At 43.7% G+C, this 22,696-nt stretch overlaps 1 protein-coding gene across 2 annotated transcripts in view; it reads right to left on the bottom strand.

Annotated features, from left to right (window-relative positions):
- EPB41L4B (erythrocyte membrane protein band 4.1 like 4B) overlaps window positions 1-22,696 on the bottom strand; it is a 248,903-nt gene that overhangs the window by 103,850 nt on the left and 122,357 nt on the right. The window contains exons 8-16 of one of the 2 annotated variants that reach the window (XM_067569954.1): window positions 21,172-21,259; window positions 20,878-20,966; window positions 20,184-20,253; window positions 19,834-20,003; window positions 19,523-19,632; window positions 9,470-9,500; window positions 7,764-7,797; window positions 5,493-5,560; window positions 1,245-2,679 (exon numbers count right to left, since the gene is read on the bottom strand). In XM_067569954.1, coding sequence (XP_067426055.1) covers window positions 2,532-2,679; window positions 5,493-5,560; window positions 7,764-7,797; window positions 9,470-9,500; window positions 19,523-19,632; window positions 19,834-20,003; window positions 20,184-20,253; window positions 20,878-20,966; window positions 21,172-21,259 — 808 coding nt within the window. In that variant the 3' untranslated portion in view covers window positions 1,245-2,531. Of the gene's footprint in view, window positions 1-1,244; window positions 2,680-5,492; window positions 5,561-7,763; window positions 7,798-9,469; window positions 9,501-19,522; window positions 19,633-19,833; window positions 20,004-20,183; window positions 20,254-20,877; window positions 20,967-21,171; window positions 21,260-22,696 lie in introns of those variants that run through there. The other variant, XM_067569955.1, reaches the window with a different exon arrangement.

Raw genomic sequence — 22,696 nt, 5'->3', positions numbered from 1 at the left:
ATGCAAGAATGCTTATTTCAAACAGAAATGGACTTAAAGTATTTTATGAAATGTAATGCAAAACTGTGATACCAAAAGAACTTTCATACAGTGGCCTGCACACAGGATCCAGTCTTAAATCCTAACAGGCAGAGGCTTTCAAAAGTTGTTATAAAGTAATTTTTAAACTAAAGGAGTTACGTTTACCAGTGAAATCCACCAAACTTTTTCAGAAGAGTAAGAAACGTAATTTTGCTTTTCAAATCTGAAGGTTTCTGCCGTGTTAAGGTGTTCAAGTGGTAAGTGCATTTCTTGCATCCAAAGGTTGGTATCACCAATTTATTAGCTAATTGTACTTTCTAAATAGTAGAGATGCCAATTTTAGGAAAAACCCTAAGTATATTTTAAATTAAAATACATATTCAAAAGGTAGAGTCGCTTTCTAGTTCACTGCAGTGGCAGAGGTCAGAACAGCACCAGTGGAGAGAAAGGTTAAATGCAAAGTGTCAGACTTTACCTTCTTAGTCCTTTCCAAAGGAGACAACTGTGTGCCCCTACTGCTCCCAATATGAATCTCCTCGCCCCCAAATCTCACTACTGTTATAAGTATTCAGGATCACTGAATACTGAGAGATGGGCATGCCAAAAAAAAAAGGAGCAAAGAGTACCTGAGGTACTTCTAAAAAGAAGGATAAGTACTTTCCCATTTGGTACCTGGATATGAAAACTGCTATATAAAAATAATCACAAAGGGTGAAATTCATTCTTATGCAAAGATTTAGCATAAGGCCTATGCACCTCTTAAATTCTCAGCATAGGGCTTAAGTGGCACTTTAAGGGGAGATATTTCACTCCAAATATCTTCAGTTCCTCAGAGAGCAACATAAAATACTGCAAGGAGAAGCAACACTGATTATAAACAATATTTATAAAAATCAAATGAAGTTCCATAACAAAAACCCCCTATGTTTTTGGAATCTTGATGTGATGAATACTTAGTTGAAGACTACACATATTACACTGGCACTTTCACATCACAGTGCACTGTGCTTTGGAGTATTTTCTAGTGGATTCCAATGAAAAGCTTGGGCCTGATTCAACACTGGGTTACTTCAATATTACATCATTGAACCAAAAGCGTGACCTGCGGGTAAAACTGGAGTAACACAGTGGTGTATTATTACCCTAACTTCCACAAAAATTACATTTTATATCTTTTAAATAGATAAATAATAATATATCCAAACCAAAACCAGAAGCTTGAGAATGTTTCTTTATTTGTACTTAGCACATACAAAGAAGATCAAAACAAATATTAATGATAGCATTTGTAAACAAATATACTTTACAAATAGTTATATACTATCAAATTTGCTCTGAAAAAATGCAGGCTTATCCCTATTTACAAATGGATATTTATTTAAATCAAGTTAAAAAAACGACAACAGTTTAAAATATCCCAAATAAAAAGATATTACTTATTCCAGCAAACTTCAAAAGATCTGTGGTAAGGCCAAATTAATAAGAAAATGTGAATAAAGATGGCACTATGTTTTTCTGAGTAAAAAATAGGCAAGTGATCAAAATACCAGTCATGCCTATGTAAAGGCCTGAGTTTGTAAAGTGTACATCCAACTTCGCAGAAGTCTAACATCTTTTTTTATTTAATCAGGACCCCCATTCCCCCTTCTCTCATATATGACACTGATTACAAGCTACTTCTTGAATCACCCTCTTGGAGAAAAGTTTTCACAAGGTAGTTTTATGCATCCTTATGGTTCACATTCATAATTTCATTTAAAAAAAAAAAAAATCAGACAAAAGACAGCAGCACCCATTATTAAGGCAACATTTTTTAACATTCCTGTGTTCATAGCAGCAAATACTACCTTTAGGCATAGAATGCAATTTTCTCATTGGTTTAATCAATAAATCTGAGTAGTAATAAAGGTAATCTATAAAGTTTAAAATTATAGTGTTTTCCCTATACTTGTGTTTAAAGTTATACAAACACCTGTAATTTTATTTTGGGAAAATATTGAACCTTTGATTAAGTCAGCAGGATCCCTTTAGCGCTGGCCATTTAAGTCATTTTTAATTACAAAAGTGAGTTTTGATGCTGTTTTTCATTTATTTCACATCTCCTGTTCTTGTATCAGCTAAGAAACTACATTTCTTATCCTTCATTTTTTAAATTGGGTTCATAAATGAAACAAGCTGATAAAATAATTAGATGTGGTGTGTAATATTTTAAAGAAACATGCCCAGGGTCACACAAAAATATGATGAATTTAACAACCTACAAACATTTCAGAACTTGAGCCACAGTGAACTCTGACCAGTTTTCACAAAACTTTTTAAAATATTTTACAAAAATATTGAAAATACTTATTTCAAGATTGTCTAGGAACACTAACAAAACAAGATGGATCTACAGATTAAGACACACACTTTTTACACAATATATTTTTAACATAATGCACAGACAGACAATGCTTATGGAATGTAATGGTCATCTAAGATGGTAGGTGAAATTAGGATGACCCAGTTTCTCAGAGTGTTGTCATTAGTTTATCTTGGTACACCATACTTTGGATTCCTCCTAAATTCTTCTGGTTCTGATCTTGGATATACTGTAAATTGCGGTCATCTCCACTTGTGGTTGGTTTCCAATATAGCCTGTCATCATGGTAGGGTGGCCTGTACCATTTGCACAGTTATTGGTTAGTGAGAGGTGGAAGAAAGTTTTACAGTTATGAGTGATATACAGTAATATGAGTTAATCAGATAGGCTCTAAAATGTGCATGAAAAATGATGGCGAATGAACGGCCATGAAAGGAAGTGGTAGACAGAACCCTGGGCTTGATGTAAAGTCCACTGAAGCCACTGAGAGTGTCTCAATTGACTTCAATGGGCTTTGAATCAGATCATGTGCACAGCAGTTTTAGAATCATCTCTTTCAAACATTAATAATAAAGATAATCATGCTTGAAAGCCATTGAATTCCCAGGAGAAAAGAATGAACTGCAGCAAGGCTAACTGGCTTTGCCAAATAAGTAATAAATGTAAAATCATGCAAAAAAGTTGAGCTAATGAAAGCACTATTTCCCAAAGGCTTAAAAATTAAAAACACAATGCCATTATTGAAGCAATCAATCATTCACCCATAAATACTGTCATTTGCTCAACATTGATGTAATTAGATACACATCCATCTTGTTAAACCAAACAAAACTTCTAGTGCCTGCAGCTAGAATACAAGTTTGTGTACGAATTCACTCTGAATGCTGTAAAACCACTAGGAAGGAAAATATTTTTTCCCTAGCATACTGGTATAGGTAACTATTACCGTCACTAAATTCTCTGAAGCTTTTTGAAGGTACTGTGTACCAAATCACCATAAATCATTTCAAGCAATTGTTTTAAGCAACATGATGAAAAGTGAATAAAAAAATTGCATAACGTAAGACACACTTCTGTATTAATACATTGAAGATGTGCTAATTTTTTGTAATATTCTCTTTGTATGCTACAAAAGTAGGCTGACAACTGTGAATCTAAATTTTAAAGCCTAGTTTTTATTTTATTTGAGGGAAACTTCAGTAATAAATCTAAAAATTACACAATGACCACTAATCTCGGTTAGATCTTGTAAGATTTTAAGTGAGTAATAGCAGAAAAGTTTTACTTCGGATATTTTTTTGAAAGAAGATGGAAAGTGATTCTGCATCTTCTTATTTTGGAGTTTACATTTTTTACAAAACAGAAGAGAAAGACTTTTAGCCTCCCTTTGTCTCTTGCTCCACCTCAAGCACAATTCTGCAAGCCCAGTTGCGGAGTTATAGGAAACCAGGGCTTGATAGTGCCAGGGGCTGAGCACTCTGGCACAAATCTACCCAACCTCTTGAACACATGCTCTTTCACCACACGAGTAGTCCCATTCACTTCAGTGAAACTACTCACAAGCTTCAAGTTAAAGCATATGATTAAATGCTTTGCTGAGGACTGAGCAGGACTGAGCTGACAAAGGGTCTGCGGGATTGGTCTGTTATGTATGGCTTGCGGAATTGCAGGCTTAGTTTTGCAAAAGCCATTTTTCATATTTTACTGTAGTTCTTTGCAATGACCTTAATCTTCACTAAAAATGTTCTCTACAAACATTTTAACACACTGCTTTGTTTATTTCAACATTATTCTGCCTAAAGGGAAGTTTTAGGCTTTAAAAATATGAGAATTAACGAGATTGATATCATAAATGGAAAGTCTTTTTAGAAAAAAAAAATCTTAAAATGGCTATAAAAATTCTGTAGAGGCTGCCATTCCCTAGTAACAGGAAACTGGAGATTTTAGAACTCATTCTGTGTTAATATCAACAGGAGAGATTTTGAACAGTAGGTTTAGGTAAGATTCATTACGTTTTAAAGTCTTTTTCATAAATATAGTTTTGTTTTTACCTTAACATTTATTTTATTGCCAGACACTATCCAGGAATTTTGAGATGGAGATAAACAATCTGCACATCCACCTGAGAAATATCATCTCCCCCATCTCCATGCCCTTTTCCTGCTTCTTCAATCCCTTACTCTCAGACCAGACTGTCCTTTCTTCCACATTTCAGCCTACCTTCACCGCTAGAGCTCACCTACATTTCAGCACCAAGTCCCACCTACTAAATGAAGGAATCACCTTGTTTAAGAATACTTGGATGAAAAGGCGGGAAGAGGGGATAAAGATGAGAACAGCAATATTATGCAGTCAAGGCAATGCGGGTTATATATGTCTGAAAGTCCAAGACACTGTCTGGCAATAAAATAAAATAATACAAGTTAAAAAGAGTTATATTTACCTGGGAAAAATGCTATATTATAGGCACATAAAACCATACTGATTTCAGTTCAGACTGAATTTCTTCCAATCTTATTTTCACTTAATTCCTGTCTAACAGCACTAAAAGTCTTTATGTAGTAAGATCAGTCTTATTCATAGCTATCCAGATACTGAATTTTCAAGTGGTTGTTTTAAAAGTTTCGTTTTTACGTGATTTTCTAAAAATCTACCAATCCATTAATACAATGGTCAGTAGGAAAGCAATAAAAATTTTCCATTTAAGTTTTTGGAGTACAGGAAAAAAGTTGCTGCGAATGAATCTATACACTGTTGATTTAAGCCCACTCTAAAAGATGCTCCACTGTCTTCTGAGATTAAATGCTAATCAAAGTAAAAATCATTTTACTAAAAATATTAAGCACTGCACTGCCAGACACGGAAGCTACAAAAATTAATTAAAAAGAAAAATTTAACCCTACAATTATGTTCTGAACAATAAATTAAAAATAAATCTAAGCAAACTATCAACTTCCTTCCAATAGGCTTAATAGATTTAGAATATGTCAAAGGGAAAACTGAAGTGATTTACATACATCACTTCATAGTCTCATCATAGATCCAACAGACTGTTTAAAATAAAGAAAAAAAAAAAAACTATTCCTCCAACACAATGAAGAGCACTTACCTTACATTCAAAGGAGTATGAGGGTGCCAGTGTGGTTGACCAGGATGTATATTAGGGTGATACTGTGGCTGGAAGTAAATATTAGCTTTGATTATATAATTGTATCACTGCTTAATCTCATTGCATCTGATTAATTTTTTATGGAGGTCTTTTTAAAGTGAAGAGTTGTCCTCAATTACATCATCCTCATGTTATTGCCTGCATTGTTACTGCTATTTAATACTTCCACTACCAGTTTACCAAAACATGATTAAGGACTTGCCTTCTAAATATACCAAATATCACAATTGCAGCGGGTGATCGAAGTAAGCATGAACAACTCCTGTGGAACCTGCATCTACATCTGCACTTGGAGCTAAGGGTATGATTCTACCTCTCATGCTAAAAGTAATAATGTAGCTGTGGTAGCACGGGCAGCGGCACAGGCTAGCAGTGGTTCCCAACCTGTGGCCTGCGGGGGGGCTTTCAAGGTGGCCTGCCACTCTCCTCCCGCTGGCTGCAGAAGGGAGCCGCTGCCTAAGAACCCAGGTGGAGCGCATTGCCACAGGGCTAAAAGACCAGTGCAGGCTTCTTGCTGCAGCCAAGGAGACAGGAGATCAGTGCTCCCCTCCCCCCGGCTGTAGCAGGGAGGCACAGCAAAACGCTATGCCTGGGTCTCTAGGCGCTGGGGTCTGTGCTGGAGCCAGAGGGAGGGCAGCACTGAACTTCCGACCCCCTGACTGCAGAAGGGAGCCACTGCCTAGGGACCCAGGGGGAGCGCACAGGACTACAGGATGTGTGCGGTTTCCCTGCTGCAGCCAGGGGGATGGGCGAGCCTCCATGCTGAACTCCTTCTGTCTGGCTGCAGGAGGAGAGGGGGACTGCTGGTGGAGACTGGTGGCCCTTCAGGGTAGTAAAAATTATATCTGTGGCCCTCGAGCCAACATGGTTGGGAACCAGTGGGCTAGCTGTCCCGACTAGGAAGCCACAGGGTTCAGGTGGGTTTGTATTCGACATGGTTAGCCCATGAGTCCATTCTTCGCTGCCCATGCTACACTACTATTTTTAGTGTGCTGGCTCAGTATGTCTACACAAGCTGGGACTCACAATCCCAGCTTCAAGTGCAGACATACCCCAAGGGACACTGTTATGAGCTGAACAGCTCTGTACAGTGGAGTCTGTCATAGTCTGACAATAGCAGTCAACAGGGATATCATCACCACCAAGGGATTTGAAAGGGAAGATTCAGCCTCTCTCCCATGTTGCTCCACATGTGCATGGGGCCTTCTGGAGAAATGATCTCCAAGCCCAGAGCTTTACGAAGCACTAGCATAAGCTTGGTTACAGCTGACTGAAAGTGAGGAAATATTTTTGCTGCTGCCTTTGGAGAGATACTACAACCCAAATTTTTGGTTGTTTGCATAATGTTGGCATATCTATTGGTTGCTGGGGAAATGGATGAAAAGCCGTTTTTACTCAGAGTTTGGAGAGGAAGGAGGGTGATTATGGCAGGAAGGTCCAGGAGGACGCTACCGTGCAGCTGACATTTCCTATGCCCACTAAGCCCAATGAGACCATGACAGTGGAACAAAATCATTGCGGCAGTTTTAAATTGTAAAATACATTAAGATTAGTTTCTCATACACGCATTCACTCTGGATGAAAATGCAACTTGCTCTCTCAGCAGCACTGAAGCTTCTGAGAAGTATAGGAGACAAGGGTGAGGTCCTCACTTCCACTCTGGCCCTTTACACTGGGTAGAAGGGAAGGAGTGGCATAAAGAGGCTGTAAAAGCCCCAAACACAGCTACAGGAGGATTCCTCTGGTGTGAATTCCCCAGGTGTAGACACCTCCTAACAAGCCCTGGCATAGGAAGTGTGTTGAGAATGGGACTACAGGATGCAACGCTGCGTAGATTCTGGGTGGTGCTATGTCCCATAGGGCAGGCCAGGAGGCTGCCCTAACTTAGACAAGCCCTCTAAGGCTGTCTAAATGATTGGGACACCTTTCCAGTTCCCAGTACTGCACAAAATCAGGAGGGACCAAAGGTGGTTTAAAGCCATCATTGTCTCCCCACCTCTCACTGGGTTGCAAGGTCTATGCCGCGCCTCTCAGAGCCACAACACAAAATCTCACCACAAGGATATGAAAGGAACAAAAACTAAACCAAAACAACAATAAAGAAGAGGGCGAGAGCAGAAAATGTGTCACCTTATTTATAGACAGCAATAACTTTACAGTTCAAGTAATAAAACTAAAGTCAACATTCCCTCCAGCAAGTGTTACTCTTACCTGGTAGTTATGGATTTCAGGATTATTTTTTGCACTAAAATAAGACAAAGAAAAATAGCTTTTCTGTAATTAATACTGACAAAAATAAGAAAACTAATCATATCCATGAACAAGATTAAGAACTTGATCCTTCAACAGGCTACACAAAGGAAAAGCTCTGTGACTGCATGGAGCCCCTCCAAGTCTAACAAGGATATAAAGAAGCACAGACATCTGCCCTCATGGAACCAGTTGCAGGACTGGGGCCTAAACTTCTCAGGAATACTGGAAATGTGTTGGTACCAGGACAGATCTGTCTTTTCATGTCTTTTGCTAACAAAAATAAAAACATTAACCCATCAGTCCTTCTAAATTCTGTAATGCTAGCAATCCATTTTAATAGTAGTAACAGAGCTACCTAGCAGATCATTGCATATTATATTTATATTGCATATCATTGCATATATATATTTATTACACAAAAACAATAAAATGAAAATGACAACTAAACAAACATCATTTCAGACTTTCCCCTCTCTAAGGTATACTGTATCTTTTGTGACTACTAGAGACACAAATTTCCCAGATCTTGCATTATGCTAGTCCATAATTCTATACAGAGGAGTAATCTCATTGACTTTAGTTGAGCTATTCACATGTTTGTAAGATCAAAGCCTTAAATAATAGTATGAAAATGTCAAATATTCCAGAGTACCAAAAAAGTTTGCAGAAAGTGTTACTTTTCTAAACTATATTTTTTCAAGCTTAAAAGAGCACTTGTCCTCACTGAGAGCCAAGATCATGGCAAGTCTGAGCTTTTAAAAAATAAAAGGTATTTTTAATTTAAGCATGTGCAAAAAAAAAAAAAAAAAAAAAAAAAAAAAAAAAAAGTGTGAAAAATTTCTTATTGGAGAAAACCAACATTTTCCTCCACACTTCTGAGATTAATCTAGCCATGTTTGTCTTATCAAACGTAAAAAAAACCCAAAATACACATTCCTTGGCTAACTAAATAAGAACTGGCAGCTCAAAGGCTAATTTTTCAAAAGTTAAAACTGCCTGCAAATAGGGATTTATAACGCAAGTACCTTCTTCACCATAACACTACTGTTGCTAGTGTAACATTTTATTTAAAAACCCCCACACATACACAACTGCATAGCACAAATTAGGCACTAGAAAAGTTAGTGTGGTTCCATGTACTCCTGATTTCTTTCTCTTACGAAGTGACAATAGTTACGACATGGAAATGCTAATTTAATAACACCTGGAATTCAGTTTTATGTAGCATAGTGTTCTATTTTTGTTTGTTTGTTTGTTTTAAGAGAAGGATAACAAAATTTGTATCCAATTTTACAGATTCAAAAACATTAACTGTTTGCTAACAGAAATTCTGTTGGTACCACAGTGGTCACCAACAACATTCAGGGGCAAAGAAAAGACTGTTTATTTTAACTTGCAAAGCAGCAACAGATAGTGCTAGATGCTCAACATAACCACAACAAGAGCAGAAAGAAAATGATCTTGATTTTGCTCCTACTTTCAAAGGGCAAAAATCCACTGAGGGGAAAAAAAGGAAGCAAACAAAGATTCATGCTTAGCCTCTGATCTTACACTGTGGTCAGCTAGCACAGGTGTGCTAGTCGATCCTGATGCAGGAGCAGGGTCTTAGGACTCATTGTCAATCCATAACAATGAACATGCAATGAGAATCTGGATACACTTACCACAGTTGTGCTGCCTTCACAGGATTGTTTGCTTTAAGGGGGGAAAAAAAAAAGTTAATCAATATTTACCATTTATCCCATCATAACTGTGGGTCTTTAAGATACTGGAGTCTAAATGGGGATCCCATTGTAGGTACGCATGTGCCTCATGTGTGCAAGACATCTTTTTGAGTAGCAGCATCTGTCAAGGCTGCCCATGTACCTTGGGCCTCCCTGTGCTCCCATACGAGGCAGTGCAGCCGACCCTCTCTCTGATCCTTTGGGATTTAAAGCTAGTATTAGCAAAGGACTACAAAAAGTGGAGATGGAGGGCAGGTCGTGGATCCGCACGGACTACAAATTCTCAAAGAACTACAGTTATGTAGGGTAAGTAACAGTTCTCTCTTCTTCAAGAATGTCAATGTGGATCCTGCTGTAGTCCACTGGCTAGCCTGAAGTTCACGGGTAGCCTCTTAGGATGGCAGGAGTGAAGAGCATTAGTTGAATCAAACAATTGAAGAACTGCTCTCCTGAACTGGGCATCAGCCCTGGCCACCATGTCATGGGCATAACTTTTTCATAAGAGTCAGTGGGTTACTCCATGTTTTAGATTTAATAGACAGAAACATTCCTAAAGCATGAGGTAGGTGCAGCCTGTGCCTTGGTGGAGTGCGCCTTAATGGACAAAGTGACCGGATTGCCAGCCATTTGATTGCAGGTAGAAATGCACTGGATGATTCACTTGGAGAGATTCTCTGCAAGAGATGGCATGGACTTTGGATGGGCCAGAAATGACCAAAAGGAGGTGTCTGTGGAGGGAGAGAACCGAAATGGCTCAGTCCTATCAAGGTAATATAGGAAAGCTCTAATTATGTCTACTGTATGAAGTTTCTTCTCTTCCAGAAATGAATGAAGATTTGGGAAGAAGACTGGTGTGGTACCTGATTGAATCAGGTGAAAATGAGAGATCACTTTCAGATAAACTTGGGGAGCAGCCTCAGCTATGGAAGAATGGGTACGGCGGTCTGGCCATGAGAACTTGGAGTTTACAGACCCTTCGAGCTGAGGTGGAAGCCAGCAGAAAGACTGATAGTAAAATGTTGTAGGGAGCATTCCAGCATGGCTCACAGGGAAGCTCCATGAGCTTCAGGAGGATGACACTGAGATCCCAACAAAGCAGATGGGTCTCTAACTGGACGACAGATTTGAAGGAGGACCTTAATTAACTTCAATATAATTGGGTGCAAGAAGGTCGAATATGACTGTACTGGAGCATGACATGCAGATACTGCTGCAAGGTGACCCCTGACAGCACTGAATGCCAGTCTTGCCTGTTTCAGGGTCAGCATATAGTGCAGGATCTATAGGTCCAGATTGTTTTGGGCTGCCCAATGAAGAATTACTTCTTACAATGGAAAAAAGTCTTTCTGCTGCAGGATTTCCTGCTTTGCAGGAAAGGGAGCTGTCTCTGTCAGTAAAGCTCAAACAGAGAACATCCAAGCCAACAAAAGCAATTACTGCAGATCTAGGTGTCAGATTGGACATTGAGCAAGCTGGGAGGTGAATGAAAGTTGCTTGAACAACCACAGCAGGCTGACAGCTGACACTGCCTCTGCCAGTAAGGAGCTATCAGGATGACCGTCACCTAGTCCCTCTTGGTCTTGGACAACATCCTGAGAATCAGGGGATTTGGTGGGGAGGCACAGAGAAGTCCTCGAGACCACTGAAGAAGAAAGGAATCAAGCAGAGAGCCTGGGCTCTTGCCTCCCTTGAAGCAGAAGTTCAGGCATTTGGGGTTGTCCTCCGTGACTGGAGAGAGTCCAGAGGAGAGCAACAAAAATGATGAAAGGTTTAGAAAACTATGAGGAAAGATTAAAAAAACTGGGCATATTTTAGCCTTGAAAAAAGAAGACTGAGCGGGGTCCCAATAACAGTCTTCGAATATATAAGGGCTGTTATAAAGAGGATGGTGATCAACTATTCCCCACGTCCACTCAAGGTTGGATGAAAAGTCATGTGTGTAATCTGCAGCAAGGGAGAGTTAGGTTAGGTAATAGGGAAAACTTTCTAACTCTATGGTAGTTTAAGTACTGGACTAGGCCTCCAGGAGCGATTGTGGAATCCCTATCACTGGAGGTTTTTAAGAACAGGTTGGACAAACCTGTCAGGGATGGTCTAGATTACTTGGTCCTGCCTCAGCACGGGGGCGGGACTTGATGACAGCTTCAGGTTCCTTCTAGCCCCACATTTCTATGATTCTATTCAATCTGATGGCTCTCAGTTCCAGGATGTTCATATGTAAATTTAGTTTGTTCTGAGACCATCTTCCTTGCATCTGCAGGTGGTTCAAGTGGGCACCCCATCCTCTCCCTGAGGTGTCTATGATTAGTGTAGTAGTCAGGGATAGGGCAGAGAATGGGATTGATCTCTTTCTGTACTTTCACTGGGTGTAGCCAACCAAGAGAGCTCTTGTAGGACTTGTGGCGGTGCTATGACTTGGAGCATTGCGGCCGCCAGCTAGATGCCAAGAATACCAGTTCACCAGAGGACAAAGGATGAGAGGACTTTAGGTAGCTATAGAGGATGCAGGTGAGGGAGTGACCTCTTCCTGAACACAGTTGAGACTGGTTTCTCGATACCCAAGATGGTGGACCCCAGTAACCCCAATAGGGCTACAGTAGTAAGAATACCACTTGATCATTGGTATTGTCCAGTTCGGTGCCATTCCTCAGGCATCCGAGGCTAAATTCATAGATTGTTCCAGAAGGTGGAACATTATCTCATGTCCTACTGGAAAATGGCAGGTACACTGGTATGTACAATTCTTCTAAACAGAAGAAGTTGCTACTGCGCCCCTACTGTAAGACGGACAGGGCTGTACAGGGTGTATATACATGGGATCAATATAGGGGGTATCTAACTACCAATACTGGGTTCAGATGGATCGATATGATCACAGCAGTCAAAAAAAATCAAGGTAAGGAAAACAGAGTTCTGAAGAATTTCAGAAGGCTTAGCCAAAGCGAAGAACTAGGTCAGACATTCAACTGGTTCAGTGCCACAGACAGTCAGAGGAAATGAGGTAGGGTCATGGCCACACCACCGTTTACATCATCACTCAGGTACATGAAAAAGCACAGGGTGCCTGCGCAGTTCCAAGAAACATTGCTACTCAGAAAATTCTGGTCTTACATGCATGAGCTGCATGCACATCTGCAACTGGATCCACACTGAGATATTCTCAGAGAATAACAAATACCACAGTTTTATAAGATGATTGTTCTGTAGCTGACATAAAAGCACAGTGCAAACAAAAAGTGGGATCAGTAAAAGATCATTACTCACCTTGTAACTAATAAATTTAATTTCTGCAGGCATAAGCAACCCACTTAGTCAGATATGCCTGCAGAAATGAAATTTGTTAGTCTTTAAAGTGCTACAGGACTCTTGTTGTTTTTGCTGTATACAGATTAACACGGCTACCCCTCTGGAACTTTTCACTTTGTAACTGTTGTTCGTTGAGAGGTGCTGCTCATGTCCATTCTATTCTAGGTGTACGCGCGCCTCCGTGCACGGTTACCAGAATTTTTATCCCTTTAGCAGTACCCGGAGGGCTGGCGCTGGCGCCCCCTGGAGTCCCGTGCACGTCGCAGTATATGAGGCGCCGCCGGCTCTATGTTCCCTCAGTTCCTTCTTGCTGTTGATTCTGACAGCAGGGATGGGGGGGCGGGTCATGGAATGGATGTGAGCAACATCTCTCAAAGAACAAGAGTTACAAGGCAAGTAACCGTCTTTTCTTCTTCGAGCGCTTGCTCATGTCGATTCCATTGTAGGTGACTCACAAGCAATACCTTGTAGGTCGGCCCGAGTTACAGATGAACTCCCTGCAGCACTACTCTGCGAAACCTGGCATCATCCTGTGACTGCTGGACAATGGCATAGTGGGATGTGAAGGTGTGCACCGATGACCAGGTGGCAGCTCTACAGATGTCTTGCACTGATACCTGTGCCAGAAAGGCCGCCAAGGAAGCTTGTGCTCTGGTGGAGTGGGCTGTGACAACACCTGGTAAAGGCACCTTCGCCGACTCATAACAAAACTCAATGCAGGAAGTTATTCAGGAGGAAATGCGCTAGGCAGAGACAGGTAAGCACTTCAAAGAGTTGCACAGTTTTCCGGAATGACGGTGCATTCAATGTAGAAAGCTAATGCCTGCCTAACATCAAGCGCGTGCCACCTCCGTTCTTCCTCCGAGTCATGAGGCTTGGGAAAGAACACTGGAAGAAATATATCTTGACTACAATTAAATTGAGACACCACCTTGGGTTATAAAGTGAGATGAGGCCGCAACTGGACCTTGTCTTTATAGAAGGTTGTGTATGGCGGCTCTGAGGTAAGCGCCCTAATCTCAGAGACTCATCTCGCTGAGGTAATCACTACCAGGAAGGATACCTTCCAGGAGAGCAATAGCAATGGACAGGTTGCCAAAGGCTCGAAGGGGAGACCTGTGAGCTTAGACAGAATTAGGTTCAAATCCCAAGTAGGCACCAGATTTTGAACCTGAGGATAGAGCCTCTCTATTCCTTTCAGGAACCTAATAGTCATGGCATAGGAAAAAATCAATTTCCCGTCTAGCAGAGGGTGAAAGGCTGAGATGGCTGCCAGGTGAACCTTCAATGAAGCCATAGCCAGGCCTTGCAGCTTAAGATACCATAAGTATTCCAGAATAGCCTAGATCGATGACCATTCAGACGGAATTCCCTGGGACGCTGCCCAGTAGGTGAACTGCTTCCACTTGGCCGGGTATGCAGCCCGAGTAGAAGGCTTTCAGCTACCCAGCAGAATTTGCTGAACCTGCAGCTAACAGACCTGTTCCTCTGGGTTCAGCCATGGAGCCTCCATGCCATGAGATGCAGAGACTCCAGATCTAGGTGCAGTAAGCGGCCTTGCTCCTGGGAGAGGCGATCGGGCTACCAAGGCAACTCCAGGGGGGACGTGACTGACAGTTCAGATAGCGACCCCTCCTTGAGGCCGTGGAGAGAACAGAACTGCAGGCACTTCCTATTTCATCTGGACACAAACAAGTTCACTTGGGGAGAACCCCACCTCTGGAAGATCATAGCAGCTACTCTCAGGTGGAGCAACCAGTCATGGCGGGGTAAAAAGAACCTGTGGAGGTGGTCTGCTGTGTTGTTCCTGATGCCCGGAAGGTGAGAGGTTACAACGCGAAAATCATGGCTCACTGACAGGTTCCACAGACATAACGCCTCCCTGCAAAGGGTTGAGGAGTGGGCCTCCCGGCTTGTTGATATAGTACATGGAACAGTGTTGTCTGTCAGCACCCTCACTACCTTGCCCACAATGAAGGGAAGGAACACCCGCAAGCTAGGCGTATTGCCTGTAGCTCCCTCACGTTTATGTGCATGTCTCACTCCTCCCACAAGGAAACCCTTTGCATGTTATGGTTGGAGCTGATACGGGCCCCTCATCCCAAATCCGAGGCGTCCGAAACTAATGTGACCATGGGGGACTAGCTCCTCGAATGGCATGCCCCGCAGCACCGAGCGAGGGTCCTGCCACCATTCCAGTGAGGACAGGACATGGGGAAGGACCATGACCACTCGGTCCAAAGACTGCCAGCTTGGGGCGTACACCAAGGCCAGCCACGACTGGAGCAGCCTGAGCCCTATGCATGCGAATCTTACTACATATGTGCAAGCTGCCATATGGCCCAGCAGCTGCAGACAAGACCTGGCTCTTGTGATGGGACACTCATGCAGGCGAGAAATAATGTCCGACATGGCTTCAAAATGAGGTTGGGGCAGAAACGCCCTGGCCCGTGTGGAGTCCAGGACTGTTCCAATGAATTCTATGTGCTGTACCGGTGTTAATGTTGATTTCTGTTTGTTTATTAACAGACCAGACGGTGGCAGGTGATACATACAAGGTCCAGGCTGATTCAGACTTGACACTGAGACCTGCCCTTGATCAGCCAGTCATCTAGGTACGGGTAAATCTGCATGCCTTGGCATCTCAGGTGCACCACTACCACCGACATACATTTTGTAAACACTCTTGGGGCAGATGAGAGGCCAAAGAATAACGCCATAAAATAGTAGTGGGAGTGGGCTACGATGAAGCAGAGAAATCGCCTGTGGCTGGGAAAGAACGCAATGTGGAAATATGCATCTCTTAGGTCGAGGGCGGCATACCAGTGTCCTGGATCCAGAGAGGGTATGATGGAGGATAGGGAGACCATGTGGAACTTCAGTCTCTTGAGATATTTGCTGAGATGATGCAGGTCTAGAATGGGTCTAAGACCCCCGTTTGCCTTGGGAATAAGGAAGTACCGGGAGTAAAATCCTTTCCCTTTCATGTCCGTCGGTACCTCCTCTACAGCCCCTAGGCAAATAAGGTTCTCCACCTCCCACACAAGAAGTTGCTCATGAGAGGGGTCCCTGAAGAGGGATGGGGAGGGGGGTAGGAGGGAAGAAAACTGCAGGACATATCCCGCTGAGATTATGCCAACAACCCAACGGTCCGATGTTTTCTTGGCCCTTTCGGACAGAAAGGAGGGAAGATGGTTGAGGAACGGACAGGAGGGAGGATCTTGTCTGGGGACTTCAATGCTGTCCTCAAAAGGAATGGCACTGGCCATTGGAGTGCCAGGAAGACCCTGGCTGGGGCGGACCGCGCAGTTGTCTGGCGCCTCCTACACCCCTTATCTCTATCCCTTCACCTGTAGGCTGCAAAACGAGGATGCTGATATCTCTGCTGCTGCTGTTGAGAGCGGAACTGGCACCTCGAGGTCTGGAGCGTATAAAGGCTTCAGGAACACAGTGCAGCCCACGAATCCTTCAGACCATGCAACTTGGTGTTAGTCTGGTCTGAGAAAGGGCAGACCCGTCAAAAGGGAGGTCCTGAATGGACTGCTGTGACAGCTCGGAAGACTGCAGCCACGAGCTCCGATGCATGCAAATCGCCGAGGCCATGGCCCTCCTGGCTGAATCTGCTGCGTTGGAAGCCATCTGCAGGGCTGGTATAGCCCCTGTTCTACCCTCCTCAAGAATGGTGGCGAAGTCCAGTGCCTGTTCCTGGGGCAGGGACTCCTAAAAATGCTTGAGGGAGTCCCAAAGATTGTAATTGTACCTGCCCAGGAGTGCCTGCTGATTTGCAATGCGAAAATGTAGGCTTGCCATCAAATAAAGTTTTCTCCCAAGAAGGTCTAGTTTTTTGTTGTCCTTGTTTTTGGGAGTCGCACTAGGCTGGCCCTGCCTACCATGCTTGTTGGCGGGTGCCACCACCAGGGAACCTGGGGAGGGGTGGGTGAACAGATATGCAAACCTCTTGGCGGGAACATAGCTCTTTTTCTCTGCCCTTTTTGATGTTGGGGCCACAGATGATGGTGTCTGCCACAGGGCTTTCACCACCTTGAGCACCCCTTTGTGTACGGGCAGGGCGACCCGGGCCGACGCCACTGCTGCCAGCACATCAAAGAGGCTGTCAGAGGCCTCCTTAAGCTCCTCTGCCTCCAAACCCAAATTCAAGGCCATACTCTTAAGGAGCTCTTGGCGGGCCTGAAAATCATCCAGAGGGGCAAACAACCCTGACACAACTGCCTCATCTGGGGAAGACGATGAGGACTGAGCTGGCACAAAGGGTGGTGGCAACCCTCCCTGCTGATGGGGAGCCGCTAACGACGTCCTCTCCTGAGTATCTGAGACCTCCTCCGATGCTTACTCATGCACCCTCTCCAGGGCCACTGGTGCTGACTGCACGCCAGAGGACCTATATGATCCACTGGGATCCACCAAAGTCCCCAATATGGCCACTGCACTGGCCACTAGCCTTGGAGCCACGCAGGAGCTGCAGAGCAGGAGCTTGCTCCTGAGTCCTTGGGGGGGTGGTAATGCCCCAATCGGGCAGCAGGCTGCCTGTCGTCCCTTGAGGAAACAGACTCGCTACCGGATGACCGTGGGGGGCAGCAGCTGGCTCCCTTGCAGTGCGGTGCCATGTGGCGGAGGAGCGGAGCCCTGAGTATCATGGCACTTAGATGACTGCCACCTTGGTGTTGGGGAGCACCAAGAGGATGACAAGTGGTGCTGCTCGCCCAACCGACACCGGGTTGCCAAGGATCCATGGCCTGAGGATTAGTAGGACCAGCGCCGCGTCAAACATCAGCGCCTGAGGACCAAAGACTTGTGGCGTCGTTTGCCCCCTTTAGGCCCTGTCTCCCTATCCGGCGACTGGGTTCTGCGCTGTGCCTGTACAGGTGAACTTTCAGTGCCAGGAAGCAGGAACAGCGTTGATTCCCCTCTGGAGAATGCCCACAGGAGGTTGAGCGGGAATGGTGCCGTCTTCCCGAGCGCAAGGCCCTTGGTGCTGGAGATTGTGATTGGTGCCGCGAGGCGGCAGGCGACCACCTCTGATGTTCCACCGAGGAGCACCCTGGAGACAGGGATCGGGAGCACCCTCTTTGGGACCGGTGCCACAACATCAACTCCCTGCACGGTGACCTGGCCCTTGGGGATGGGCGCCTCTGTTCAGGGGAGCGGTGCAGCCATTACGGGGGACATCGTGGGCTTCCCCTTGGAAACCGGAGCCTTTTCCTTTGACGGCAGCGGGAGGCGAGGAGAAGGTGGCAATGGCAGGGCCATCAAGTTCCTCGCTGCCTGGAATGCCTCTGGCGTTGATGGCACTGTAAGTTGAAGAGGCCCCCTTCTGCTCCCAGGAGTCAGGGGTGGCTGTCTCATTGGGGTCGCACTCCTAGGGAGCGATCCCCTCTCATGCTGACTCTCAGCCGGCTGGTCCGGAACAGGTCCTGCACTCAACCCCGCTTCCCTGCACTTTCTCGGTGTGAGGGAGCGGCCTCTCTCCTCACATTGCTTCTTCTGTTTCTTCTTTGATGGGGAAGAGGAAGAGGTCTGGTGCCTTGCCAGGGCCGGTGCCAACTGGGTGCTTTGCCCCGACACCATACTCAGCACCGAAGTGGATCGTGCTGGTTCGGAGGCTGGCCTTAGTGCTGCCTCCACTAGTAAGCCCTTCAGGTGGATTTCCCTCTCCTTTTGGGTCCGTGGTCTGAAAGCCTTACAGAACTTACGCTTCTCCTTCCTGTGACCTTCCCCCAGGCACTTCAGGCAACTGTCGTGGAGGTCACTAAGAGGGAAGGGCTTGCTGCAGGAGACGCAGGGCTTGAAACCCGGAGACCGGGCCATGCCCTGCTGCCGGGCAAAGGTCTCAGCAGGGACTATTCCTAACCTAACCATTGAACTATTAACAACTACTTAACTAACAGAGAACAAAACAACAACAACTATCAAAAACTACTGAAGGTACTGAGCACTTGCAAAGCAAGCAGAGCAGTTCCAGCAACCATCACAGGCGGAAAGAAGGAACTGAGGAGGCGTAGGGCCGGTGACACCTCCTATACCGTGGCATGTGCGCTGGACTCCAGGGGGCACCAGAGCCAGCCCTATGGGTACTGCTGAAGGGAAAAAAAATTCCGGTAACTGTGCACGGAGACGCGCACACACCTAGAATGGAATCGATATGAACAAGCACTCGAAGAACCCCATAGATGCACACATGGAGAAGTACCTCTACACGTGGCTCTCCTCATTCCCATGCAGAAAGGGAAGGGGGAGAAAGCGTCACAAGTGTTGCTAACCCCAAACATTCCAAAATCACAAGTCAGTCACACAAAAATTTGTCCGATGTAGCTCCAGGTTTGCACCAGCAGCTGAGCTCTCAGGATGCCCAGGGGAATGCACAATCCTCACTGGGGATGGTGGAGAAGAAAAGACACAGGAATGGTGAAGGATGGGAGAAGATGCAGGAGAGACAAAGGATAACCCACCAAAATTGACTCGGGGAAAAAAGTTGCTACCTTTCATTTGTCAGCTGCTGACTCATTCGATTGTGCTTGTCATACTGAGCTATAATTTTGTTTAGTTGTAATGTGGTCTCCTATACATGAGTAGAAATTCTGAAATATGCATGTGTGCTCATTAACAGTACAGCCATACAATTAATTTAATGAATATGTATAATTCAAGTGGGTTGAATAAAATCCTCACCTTTAAAAGTTGAATGCCTTCGGGATGGATACCGTTTGCTGGGTCTTCTTTCAAACGTACTGGTTCTGCGTAACCTGGCCCCATGTGTTGCTTGATACTCTGTTCGACCACTAAAAAAAATATGTTTTTAATTAGAGTGAGTAACTTAACTCCCCCTTACTTTGTGCTTATCAAATATGCTTAGAGAAACCAAACTGCTTTGCAAACAAAAAAATAAAATCTCAGAATGAACTGGACAATTCTTGTATTTTTGTGCTGTGTCTTCCTGCTCCCTCAAATAAATACAAATGCCTCATTATTTCATCAAATACCTGAATCTGAATCGTGATCCCAGCCTTATGAATTCAGATCTGCTAGATTTACTATTTGCTGGTGTTCGCAGTCTGAAGAATGCATGGTGTTCCACTGCACATTTCCACAGATGTTTGCAAGTTTTGGCATTGTCTAACCGGAAAACAAATGTGTGCTCCTGTTCTCTGCCCTAAATGTAGAAACAAAAACTTTGGAAGTTGGCAAGCATGATATAAGTTATTGGCTAACACAGAAGAGAAAGGGCCTGATCCAACAAGGTGCTGAGCCCTTTCAGTTTCTGCTGGCCAACAGGAGTTGAATGTACTCAGCACTTCTATGGATCAGGTTCCAAGTAAGGAAAGAAAATTACCTGTTCATCATCTTCCACGACCACAAGTGTTAATTTGCTCTTTTTGAAGTCCATTTTAGTGATTTTAGGCCTAACCATAAAGAAAATAAACAGATGTTTTATAAATTTATAATTTTTAACTAAAGAAAAAACGAACAAAATGGTATATAAAGGGTTTACAAATAATGGGACATCTGACCTCATAATGTATTTAAAATATAAATATGTTTTTAACAAATCACTTTAGATTTCATTGAAACATAAACTGACCTGGTCAGAAACATATATCTTACTCTATTATAGCCTTGTCTTCACTATGGCACTAAATCGGAACTGCAGTCATCAATTGAGTAAGTCTGGTGAAGATACACTCAACTGATGGCACAGCACTCTCCCACTGACTCGGGTACTACACTGGAATGAGAAGCATAAGCTATGCTGACGGGAGAGCGTCTCCCACTGACATAGCATAATGAAGACAGTGAGGCTATTTGATGTAAGGTATGTTGACTTCAGTTACGTTACTTACATAATGTAACTTGCATACCTTATATCAACCTGGTGGCGTAGTGAAGACAACCCCTATGATAGTGCAGAATCAGCCTCCCTTCTTAACTCCACCACAATATACATTCAAACTAAGCCAAAACCCATTATTTAAAGGGGAAAGATTTCAGGAGTTAACAAATAGGAATATAAAGCAAAAATAAATTACCAAAAAAATAAACCTATTTTGTTTGCGCCTTCAAAGATCAATATGCCTGTTGGCGTAAGTCCAAGAGCGTAGTCACATCCATCTCTTCCCTAGAACCAAACACATGATGTAGTTACTACCACAAATCTTAATATGGTAGTAGTAACTCAAACTTAAGTTATAAGATATATTACCAAAGTCTGTTTTTATGTTTTCATAGCAGAGAATTATGACCTGTTTATAAAGAGATGTATATTCTTCTATTTTTAATCTCTTCCATTCCACACAGAAATAAAATGACAATGTAGGTCTTACCTTAACAACATGCATATCTACACCATACATTTCTAACCATTTAGCTTTGTTCAAATAGCACAATTCAGCCTGTGCTGGGGTTTTTCCCCTGTGAAAATAAAATGGAAAATGTACTTTAGTTTGAAATAGAATAATTGCTTATATACATTATAACTCCATTTTTCATCCATTACCAGGCTCCCATGCGCCCAATGCACCTGAGATGAGAAAGTCTTGCAAATAGTGGTTGTTGGTCCATGCCTGCATCTTGGAACTCCTGGTGTTCAGCACCTACGGTGTAAGGGGAGATGCAGACTGACTGCCTTTCCACCTCCTTATCTACCATGAATCCAGTCATGATCCGAAGAAGAGGGGAAGGACAGTGGACAGTAGAATACAGATAGGGACCACACATCTCCAAGAACTTATAGTTACAGGTAAGTAACCTCCATTATTTCTTCAAGTGCCAGTCCCTATGGATATTTCACATGTGGGTGACTGGCAAGCAGTCCTCAGATAGAAGGGGGGTCGCAAGGACGCAGGTGGTATAGAGATCTGTAACACTACAATTCCAAAGTCTCGTCAGCAGAAGAGGTTTGAAACAGAGCACAATGCTCTGTGACAGTGTGTATGGAACTCCATGTTGCAGCCTTACAAATGTCCAATGCAGGCACTTTTCAAAGCAATGCTACCGAGGTTGCCTGTGCACTAGTGGAATGGATTCTCAACCTGTCTGGGAGAGGGAGATGCATGTGACCCTAACATCATCCAGGTGCAAGCGACTCATTCGTATCTGGTAGTGAGGTTCTGCTCACCTGACCAGTTCAATATACCCCAACTCATGTCAAACTGTAACAGATGTGTGTCATGTAAAGTATAATCGGAAAATTAACACCACATGGATCATTAATATTCTTGCATGGTATATGGATGCTAAACACTCAAAAGACCAAAAAAATATGAAGTAAATGTGGAATTAAAGTTTACCAGACATGTCTGGGGAGTGGCTAAGCAGGTTTCTCCCAGATTAAGGACAAATTGATGCCTCCAGCAGGCGTCATCAGAGTCAATTAGCAATCACATGGCAAGTGACCATTCATTTGCATTGCTAAGAGCAGGAACAGATCAATTTGTATTTTTGGGAAAAAAAACAGTGGGGGAAGAAACCAGCATGGAACTTCCTTCACCACTACCAGGGAGCTGAGGGCTGGGTGGGTAAACAATAATTCTGCCCCTTTGACATGCACAAAATAACATTTCTCAGCCTTTTTAGCCATCGAGGTGCAGGTTGCTGGTGTGTGCAATACCACTCTAGCTGGTTCCATACTGGCCTCATTCACTGTGAGAGCAAATCAGATTTGGATATTCTGCAGCCCACCAGCCCCAGAGATTGTGCTGGGTATCTTGAACTTCTAATGGGATCAGAAGTTCTGCTGACACTCTCTGCAATAGTTATTGGTATTGCCTATGGTCACCTAGTGGGAATGGTGAAGATGGGGTAATTGCCTCATCAGGTGAGGAGGAGAAGGATATGTCTGTGGCTACT

This window comes from Emydura macquarii, unplaced genomic scaffold (assembly GCF_026122565.2).
Source record: "Emydura macquarii macquarii isolate MOO-44397 ecotype Brisbane River unplaced genomic scaffold, CSIRO-AGI_Emac_v2 contig_2975, whole genome shotgun sequence".
Classification (NCBI taxonomy): Eukaryota; Metazoa; Chordata; order Testudines; family Chelidae; genus Emydura; species Emydura macquarii.
The sequence above is the reverse complement of the archived record's forward strand: the minus strand, read 5'-3'. Positions and strand labels throughout refer to the sequence as shown.